Genomic DNA, 9359 nt, shown 5'->3' with positions numbered 1-9359 from the left:
TAAATGTTTTCATCTTTTAATAATGGTTCACAAACCAAAACCACAAAAAGGTCTGCAAATTAAATGGCTCTTGTGAAAAGGTGTGAGCCGGCTCCGGCACACCACCGCTCCTGAGGTCTTCAGTCAACCTCGAAATTGCCTGGGTGCTTTCAAAGTCTGCCCTCCTGCGACTTCCTCAGTGGTCCGGTGGTTAAGACTCTGCTTCTGCTGCAGGAGCCACAGGTTCAATCCCTGGTCAGGGAAGTTACACTGCTGCACGGCGTGGCCAAAAAAAGCCCAAGTCTTCCTTCAGACCAGCGGCTCTGCAGAACGTCCCAGGCACGAGTTGCCTCACCCTCACAAGTCAGGTCTGCTCATGGACACCGCCCAGACCTAACTGTCCCGAGCTGCCCCTGCGCCTGTCTGTCCCACAGTCCTCACACACCTCAGCCCTGGTCCCTATGGACTCGTGCCTCACCTGGGCACTGCCCGCACCTCACCGTAGCCACCATCCTGGTTCAGCCCCATGACGTCCAGAAATGTCCTTGCGGCAGAGATCAGATCTGGTGGGCCGCTCTGCCAGGCTCAGGCCAAGCCTGGGGCCGTGGGGTCTCATCAGATCCCCCCAACTCTCCCAGTTCTAGGAACACAGACCTCAGATCCACTGAGCTGAAAGTGATAATTACTGACAAAGATAGTATCACTCAGATGCAGTGTGGGCTCTTTGAATGTTGATTCAAACCAACTGTGTTGTTCTAAAAAAAAAAAAAAAAAAAGTTTTGAGTCAATTGGGGAAGTATAAGCATTGATTTTATGTCATTTTTAAATGTGATAATGATACTGGAATTTTAGTAAAAATCAAATAGTTCTTATATCTTTCAGAGCAGAGGTTGGCAAACTATGGCCCCACTTCCGGTTTCTGTAAATAAAGTTTTATTGAAACCCAGCCACACCCATTTATTTACATATGACTGCAGGAGGAATGATGGAGTTGAGTAGGCCAGGCAGAGACCACGTGGCCCCCAAAGCTTCAAATGTTTATAGAAAAAGTTTGCCAACCCCTGCCTTACAGAAATACCCTCAAGCATTTACCTCCCAAATAATAGTAATGTTTTAAAGTAATCCAGTGGGGGAGGGAGAGAGTGTAAATGAGATAAGATGGACTAAGAGGTGATAAAGGCACCTGGCTTCATCATCCTAGTCTGTCTGTCTTTATTTATATTTAAAATTTTTCATAACAAAAAGATTTCCAGACAGGAGGGCCTACGCTCCACAGCCTCCCAGCTGATCCGACCCCACACCAGGACCCTGGCATTGCCAGTCTAACAGGGAAAACAGGACAGAGCCAGAGCCACCCACCCCGGTTTCACCCTCGCCCGATGATGACGTCCGTCCCGGGCTAAGCAGAAAGGCCATGGGCACTGAGAGAGCCCGCCAGAGCCAGCCGTGCAGTGAGTGTCCCCACGGTAGCCCCGGGGTTCTGGAAGCCGGGAAGGAGGGGCGTGGCGCCCTAGGGGAAGGGGCTCCTGTCTGCCAGTCAGGCCAGAGGTCAGGGGCCTCAGGTGAGTCTGTCTGCCCTCCACTCTCCATGCCCCTTGCCCATCCAGGTTGGGACCCCTGACTCCCTCCTGGGGCCCTTGGCATCCCCCGGGTAGGCCCTGCCCTCCTCTGAGACATGGTGAAAGTTAAATCCCATGGACAGAGGAGCCTGGCGGGCTGTAGTCCATGTGGTCTCAGAGTCGGACACGACTGAGCAACTAAAGAACAACTCAGGGTCTTTAACTGACCCAGAGGAGAGAACATATGTGAGGGTCTAGCCCTGTCCCTCGCCCACCTCTGTGGCCGCCATCACTGTTAGCTGTCCTGAGGGGCCGTTGAGGCTCCTGGGGGGCCAGAGCCAGGTCTCTGGCTGCTCCAGAGGTGAGCTAATCCCGTTAGAACTGTCATCGAGGTTCCAGAAGCAAGTCAAATAAGGTAGGGCTTTCTCCCAAAAGACAGTTTTTATCTGAGAGGGTTGACATTGTTTCTTAGAAACACCAAAAGCACCTCCAAATCAGCTGAAGCAGCCGGTGCTGGATTTGGTGGGAAGCCTGGTGTGTCTTTTGTCTCCTGCTCACAAGCTTTGGAAACCCAAGCCAATCCAACCCCCGTTTTCCTGCCCCTAATTCTTAACCCCAAAATCAAGCCTAACACCAATCTCTTTGATATTATCAGGAATGACTCTGGGAGGTCCCGTTTCTACCCAAGCAATCCCCAAATGACTCATACTCTCTTGACCCCAAAGTAACCTCTGCTATCCAGCCTTCCAGCACTTCCCATCCTGCCAGGTGCTCCCGGGACCATATCTGGCTGCTCTTGGGCGTTTCACCCAACATCATCCAAACCCCAGCCCAGTGCTTCCCCCCAGCCTGGGAATGCAGACATCGGTGGGGGTTAAGCCTTGAGGGGCTAAGTGCTCCTGGCATCCAGAGGCCAGTGGTGGTCCTCTCACATGCTGCAGTGCACGGGAGCACCCCGCAAAGATGGTCCCACCGGCTAGCCCATCCCCAGTCCACAGCCTGAGCTAATAACTAAGTGGTTAGGAACACCGCCTGGACACGCCCAGACACGCCTGGGGCCCCTTGGCTCTGCTGCCTCCACCCTTTCTGCCTCCGTGTTCTTGCCGCTTCCTTTCCCTGTGGGGCCATCGCTGTGCTGTTTGGCCATAGAGCAGAAGGGCCTTTGGGCAGGGCGGGGACCTGAGATCAGCCAGACTCCCAGCTCTGCCGTTCCCCACGGGGGCCCCTGGTGCAAATGCCCACCTCCGCCCCGCTGGGACAAGCCAGCTCCCTCCCTCAGAGGGCCTGACTAAGGAAGCCGCTGGGCTCTGTGATGGGAAGGCCTGCCAGCTCTGGGGCCTTGGGCAGGTCCTGGGGCGCTCCCCGGTCCCCTCTGAGTTTCAGATTCCGCCTCTGTCCAGTGCAAAGCTCTGATCACAGACCTGCTCAGACAGGGGAAAGTCCCTCTTGCCTCCAGTCTCTGCTGACTCGCCCTTGGCTTTCTGTGTCTCCGAGGCTCTGTCCAGCTCACTGATTCTGTTTCCTTCTTGGCCACACCTCCCCACCCATCCATTTCAGATGCCTTCTGACTCACTCTGTGCACTCCCCACCCCCCTACCTCCACCAGACCACATCCCTCTTTGATTTACGGTTTGGATTTTCCCATCAGCTGCAAGGACCTGCGGCCCTCTGGCTTTCCTCTTCACCACCACCAATCCCCCCCCACCCCATCCCTCCTGTGCTCGCTCCTCAAACCCCAAGAAAAGTCCCCACAATCGCCTCTCCATCCCCGACCCCTTCAAAGGACCCGGCTAAAGCCCCAAAGCCGTGAGCCAGGTGGGGGTTCCTTGGAGGCAGGTCAGCCTGTTCTCCCTGCCTGCAGCTCACCTCTCAGGAGAAGAGCACACACAGGCGGCGGTGGCGATGGCTGAAGGCAGGGCAGACGGAAGCGCCCGACGCCCTGGCCTGAGTGAGGCGGCACAGTGGTTCCCAGCGCAGGCGCAGGGAGCGCTCCTGGTGCAGGGCTGGGGTTGAGGGGTCCTCACTGAATCCTCCTGGGCTCCCCCATGGTAGCAGTCACTGAGCGGGAAACTGAGGTTCAGAGCGGCCACATGGGATGGGAGGGGAGCCAGCGAGGACCCTCCAGGGCACCAAGATGGCTGACACCAAGGAGGACTCAGGATAGGACTCGGCTGTCCCTGGGAGCACGCTGCCCCAAGGCCAGAAATGCACCCGCCCCCGCCCCCACCCCGAGAAGGAGGCAGAGCAGAGGGCAGGCACAAGGGCCAGCTCAGGGGGACCAGGGGCTCGGAGCGGGCCGGGGGCAGCCCCCGCGCTCAGCACGGTCGCCTGAGCATGTACTTGTAGCCGCCCAGCTGCCCCTGAACTATTTGGGGCAAGAGGAAGAAAACAGATTGATGTGCTGTCCCCGCCCCCACCCACTCCAGCCTCGACTAGACTCAGCATCTGACCTGCCACCCAGGAAAGGAGTTTCATTTCCCACAGCTGGGTTTCCCAAAAGGGAGGGGAGGGCGGGGTGCCGCTGGGTTTAAGGCCAGCAAGGGAGACGCGGCAGCAGGCAGACCAGCGGAGGGGCCGGAGGAGAGAGGGGTGCGCCTGGGGAGCCCGAGGTGGCGAGGAGGCTGTGGACAGACGGGGCCCCACAGACCCAGATGGGGGACGGGGAGACAGGGCGGACAGAGGAGAAACGGGGGCAGGACAGGAGCTGGCCAGCCCAGGATTAGGGGACGCACACGGCCCTAGGGGCGAGGGCTGAGGTGGGAGCCGGCAGCCCCCAGTGGGTCAGGCTGGGGGGACGCAGGCTCCTGTGACAGCAGCCTTGCTTCCCCTCTGACCCAGACACATCTCCAACCCAGACACAAGAGTCATGGACCCCTTGGGTAAGTCGGGAGGGGAGGGGGCAGAACCCGCTTTGCTCCACCACCCCCTGTCCGCACACCCGCCGACCTGCCCACTGACCCTGTCCTCCTGCCCCCAGCCTGGCGCCTCCTCGCCCTGGTCCCCGTCTTCCTCAGCCTGGTGGCCTCCCTGGACTGGCAGACGGCCCACATCTATGACCCCTTCGAGAAATGCATGCACGACCCTGACTACGAGCAGCTGCTCAAAGTTGTGACCTTGGGCCTCAATCGAACCTTGAAGCCCCGGAGGGTGGTTGTGGTTGGTGCGGGCGTGGCCGGGTTGGTGGCCGCCAAGGTGCTCAGCGATGCTGGACACAAGGTGAGAAGTAATGCTGGAGGTCTACCTCGAGTCTTTGCTGCTGCATCTGGGAGTCCTGGGTGGAGGGACCCAGCCACGTCCCTCCTGAGGGGAGAGGCTGATGGGGGGAGGGGAGAGGGATCTCTGCTTTCCTTGTGGTCTGGGGGTCGGGGGCCTGGAACCCTCTGCAGTAACGTGAAACCCAGAGGGATGGTGCATGTCTGTGCTGAGAGACCTTTGACTTCCCTGCCCTGCTGTCATCCTGGAGGGAAGTCCCTGGAAACCTCCACCTAGCTCCTGGGGGGGATTTGTGTTGGTGGAGAGGGAGGGAGAGTCCAGACAGGGGAAGTGCCCCCTGAAATCGCACCACTGTCCCCCTCACTGAATCCAAGAATGAGTATGGGCCAGGTCAATGGCTTCAGTCTGCACAAGGAATCTCCCCACTCCCTGAGCAGGGAAGTCCCTCTGAAATCTGCCCAGCAGCCTTCCTGCTGCAGTCTGGAAACCAACTGTCACACTGTACATGTTCACTGTGATTTTCTGTTCTCCTGCCAAGCCCCTCACCTCCCCATAGAAAAGGGTCCTTCTCTGGTCTCCGTCTGTGCTGCTGTGGGGATGGAAGGCGGGGTGCAGGGGGGCTGCCACAGAGTGGAGATGGGGGCCAGTGGGAAGAGCTGAAGGACTTGCTTGCCACGTCTCCCCAGGTCACCATCCTGGAGGCAGACAATAGGATTGGGGGCCGCATCCTCACCTACCGCGACCGGAAGACAGGCTGGATTGGGGAGCTGGGGGCCATGCGCATGCCCAGCTCGCACAGGTGAGGTCAGGCCTGGCAACCAGGCAGGTGCGGGGCCACCCCATCAGCCCCCCCCGCCCACCCCAGCCCCCCACCCCCGCCCAGGCCCGAGCCCAGATTCAGCTGGATGCTCGGCTCCATCACTAACCCGGACCCCAAACTTGCCGCCCTGGTCAAGTCAGGCCTAGACTCCACCCCCAACTCTGTCCTCCCAGCCTCCCGCCTCCAGCCCCACCACTGCACCCCTGAAGCGCTCAGGCCACCGTGTCCAGCTTCCAGACCCCCAGCTCTGTCCTCCCCGACCCTTGTCCTTTCCCCACCCCCAGCTCCCACCCCCATCCAGCCCATTCTGTCTCTATTCCACTTCATCCCCAGTGAAAGTGAGCCCTGAACTCCCACTCCAAACCCTCCGCCTTCCAGCCTTGTTCTCATTTCAGTCTATGGTCCCTGGCACCGAAGACCCCCAATCTAGCCCTGCCCCAGGCTCATGCCCATCCCCAAACCCCATATCCAGCTGCCCCACCTACCCCCTACCCTTCTCCAAGCCCCGCTGAAGAGAGGGCTCCCCGCCCCCGCCCGACCCTCACGGGCACCTCCACCCCCTCAGGATCCTCCACGAGCTCTGCAAGAGCCTGGGCCTCAACCTGACCAAATTCACCCAGTACGACGAGAACACGTGGACAGAGGTGAACGAGGTGAAGCTGCGTAACTACGTGGTGGAGAAAATGCCCGAGAAGCTAGGCTACAAGCTGAACCCCAAAGAGAAGGGCCGCTCGCCCGAAGAAATCTACCAGATGGCTCTCAACAGGGTAGGCGTGTCCGCGAGCCCTGCAGCCCTGGTCCCCTGCCCTGTCCTCCTTAGCCACACGCCTCCTCCTGACCTGGCTGCTGTTTTCCTGTTCCCTCTGGTCTCCCGTCACTGGCTCTTCTGTCTTTAGGCTCCCCTTAAATACTGCTGATCCCCATCTCCCATCCCCTTCTCAGTGGCCTGGACCACCTCAAGGGTGGGCACTTAGTGGAGGCCTTTTCTGTGCCCTGGCACTGCCCAGTTTAGGGAGTCCAGGAAAACATGAGGGGAAGGGTGAGTGTGAGTGAAGGGACACCTCCTTCGGGGAGTTCCCTGGCCACCTAGGAGAAGCCAGGTGGACAAAGGAGAGGGCTGAAATCAGAGGGGGCAGGAGGCTTCCGGGACAGGAACAGAGCAGTGAACGATGGCCACTCAGGTGCCCAGCAGCGATGATATGGGGGAGCGGGAGCAGGGGCGTGGAGGTGGGGGGACCAGAGGGTGGCCTGGGCACAGGCCACTGCCCTGTAGGCCGGAGCTGCCCTAAGGTCACCTAAGGGTGACCAAGGGCCTGGCAGCCGCCTTGAACACCAGGCCGAGGGCTGGAACTCTGGCTGCAGGTGCTGGGGAGCCACAGAAAGGCTGGGGCAGGGGAGGTGCCAAGAATAACTCCCCGTGGGCAGTCGTGCCCTGTCATGGCTGATGGGTGCAGCAGGAGGGACTCGGCTTCCGTCTGGATGCACAGCGATCCAGATGACAAGTAATTATTGGGCACCAGAAGGACACAGGGCCAACTGAGACCGCGCCATCCCTGCCTGTGAGGAGCGCGGGAGCTGGACGGGCAGGCAGAATAACACCCAACCAGGGCTGTGTGACGCTGTAACTCGGAAAGACTTCCCAGGGGGAGACACTGAGTTGCAGTGGAGGGCAGAGCTGAGGGCACAGCATGGGCAACGTCCTGGCTTGAATGAGAGCAGTAAACGGGCAGCCATGGGCAAGAGAAGTGGGCAGGGCCTCCCTGGTCCTGTCCCCACAGCTCAGCACCGTCTGCTTGTCCCACACAGGCCATCAAAGATCTCCGGACACTGGGCTGCAAGAAGGCAATGATGAAGTTTGAAAGGCACACACTCCTGGTGAGTGGGGGCCTCCCTGTCGCTATCTGAGCGGGAGTCGGACAAGGAGGGTGCTCCTGGGGCTTAGGCGCCGGCGGAGTCAGAAGGCAGGAACTGGGGATGCCGGGCTTGGGCTTGCCACCACCTCCTTTCCTTACGAGGCTGGACACGCCCCTCTCTGGGCTTTGGTTTCCCTCATCTGTCACAAGAGGGGGGACCGTATCGTCAAGGTCCAGGGAACCAACACTAAACCGAGAGATTCCGCGGGGAGCAGCCCCCCGCCCCCGCCTGGGAATAGGGACGGAGCTGGCCGGCCTGGCCTGCCTGGGCCCTGACCCGGGCTGCGCCGTCCCCAGGAATACCTCCTCGGGGAGGGGAACCTGAGCCAGCCGGCCGTGCGGCTCCTGGGAGATGTGATGTCCAAGGACGGCTTCTTCTATCTCAGCTTCGCCGAGGCCCTGCGGGCCCACAGCTGCCTCAGCGACCGGCTCCGGTGAGAAGGCGGGGCGGATCTGGGCGGCCACAAGTGGGCGGGGCCGTTTGGAGGGCGGGGCCCGTAGAGGGGGCGGAGTTGACGAGAGGGCGGGGCCCGTAGGGGGCGGAGCCGGGTGGGGGCGGGGAGACATGCTCGGTCCCGCCTGCACTCTCCCCGCGTCCCGGGTCTTCTGAAGGAAGGAAGGCTCCCGGAGAGGGGCGTGGTACAGAGGGGCCGAGATGGCGTGTCCGGGTCACACCGCTCTGCCTCCCGGCCTCGAGGGACGTCAGGGACGGGTGAGGGCGGCGGTGGACGAGGGGGCAGGGAATTAGAGGGAACCAGCAGGTGAGACCTGGAGCGGGGAGCGCCCCGGGATGGGGGCCGCTGGGGAGGGGCGGGGCTCGAGAGTCCGTCTTGCTCGCGCCCCGCCTGTAGGTACAGCCGCATCGTGGGCGGCTGGGACCTGCTGCCGCGCGCGCTGCTGAGCTCGCTGTCGGGGCCGGTGCTGCTGCACGCGCCCGTCGTGGCGATTAAGCAGGGCACGCACGAGGTGAGGGTGCACATCAAGTCCTCGCGCCGGACTCGGAACCTGAAGTCCATGACGGCCGACGTGGTGCTGCTGACTGTGAGCGGGCCGGCGCTGCAGCGCATCACCTTCACGCCGCCGCTGACGCGCAAGCGGCAGGAGGCGGTACGCGGGCTGCACTATGTGCCGGCCACCAAGGTGTTCCTGAGCTTCCGCCGGCCCTTCTGGCACGACGAACACATCGAGGGCGGCCACTCGAGCACCGACCGCCCGTCGCGGGTGATCTTTTACCCGGCGCCGGGCGACGGCGCGCTGCTGCTCGCCTCGTACACGTGGTCGGACGCGGCGGCCCCGTTCGCCGGCCGGAGCCTGAGAGAATCGCTGCGCTTGGCGCTCGACGACGTCGCGGCGCTGCACGGGCCCATCGCGTACCGACTCTGGGACGGCACCGGTATCGTCAAGCGCTGGGCGGAGGACCCGCACAGCCAGGGCGGCTTCGTGGTGCAGCCGCCGACACTCTTTCAAACCGGCAAGGACGAGGGGCGGGAGTACGACTGGTCGGTGCCCTATGGCCGCATCTACTTTGCCGGCGAGCACACGGCCTATCCGCACGGCTGGGTGGAGACGGCCGTCAAGTCGGCTCTGCGGGCCGCGGTCTTGATCAACAGTCGGATCTCCGGCTCTGGCTCTAGCAGCCGCCAGGAGCCCCGGATCATCAACAAGATGGGGCATGGGCACCTGGCGCCCGCCCACCACCGCCACCACCACCACCAGTGCCCCTTCGAAAGTGGGCAGGGCACCCACTCTCCAGCCTTACACGCGGTAACCGCCGCGCACTCGACCTCAAAGAAGAGCCAATATTAAAGTACTTTTGGAATCAGCCGTGTGGTCCCGCCCCCTCCCTGGCTCAACCGTTGCCCCATTTCGCAGGGA

The 9359-nt window shown here is 61.4% G+C and overlaps 1 protein-coding gene and 1 long non-coding RNA gene across 5 annotated transcripts; one reads left to right on the top strand and one right to left on the bottom strand.

The window, feature by feature from the left end:
* Positions 1–3904, bottom strand: LOC133054726 (uncharacterized). 2 transcript variants are annotated; one of them, XR_009692497.1, is made up of 2 exons: positions 3405–3904; positions 1–734 (listed from the first exon to the last, which is right to left on the bottom strand). It is a non-coding gene; the product is annotated as an uncharacterized LOC133054726 (long non-coding RNA). The 2 variants fall into 2 exon arrangements; XR_009692498.1 differs by lacking the exon at positions 3405–3904 and adding an exon at positions 2960–3084.
* A 108-nt stretch (positions 3905–4012) lies between these two features.
* IL4I1 (interleukin 4 induced 1) lies at positions 4013–9306 on the top strand. Of its 3 annotated transcripts, none has more exons than XM_061139906.1 (8): positions 4013–4127; positions 4377–4417; positions 4516–4754; positions 5438–5550; positions 6137–6338; positions 7378–7446; positions 7782–7918; positions 8336–9306. In XM_061139906.1, exons 2-8 carry the CDS (start codon positions 4405–4407, stop codon positions 9288–9290), a joined length of 1728 nt encoding a protein of 575 aa, XP_060995889.1. In that variant the 5' UTR covers positions 4013–4127; positions 4377–4404; the 3' UTR covers positions 9291–9306. The 3 variants fall into 3 exon arrangements, with proteins under 3 accessions (XP_060995889.1, XP_060995890.1, XP_060995891.1); XM_061139907.1 differs by having other exon boundaries at positions 4032–4127; positions 4394–4417; XM_061139908.1 differs by having other exon boundaries at positions 4092–4147.
* The last annotated feature ends 53 nt before the right edge of the window (positions 9307–9359 follow it).

The sequence above is a fragment of the Dama dama genome, chromosome 4, assembly GCF_033118175.1.
Source record: "Dama dama isolate Ldn47 chromosome 4, ASM3311817v1, whole genome shotgun sequence".
NCBI lineage: Eukaryota > Metazoa > Chordata > Mammalia > Artiodactyla > Cervidae > Dama > Dama dama.
The sequence above is the reverse complement of the archived record's forward strand: the minus strand, read 5'-3'. Positions and strand labels throughout refer to the sequence as shown.

Coding starts and splice junctions, on each gene's coding strand:
- IL4I1 (XM_061139906.1), top strand. Junction 4,755..5,437: donor TCAGCGATGCTGGACACAAG/GTGAGAAGTAAT, acceptor ACGTCTCCCCAG/GTCACCATCCTGGAGGCAGA. Junction 7,447..7,781: donor TTGAAAGGCACACACTCCTG/GTGAGTGGGGGC, acceptor CGCCGTCCCCAG/GAATACCTCCTCGGGGAGGG.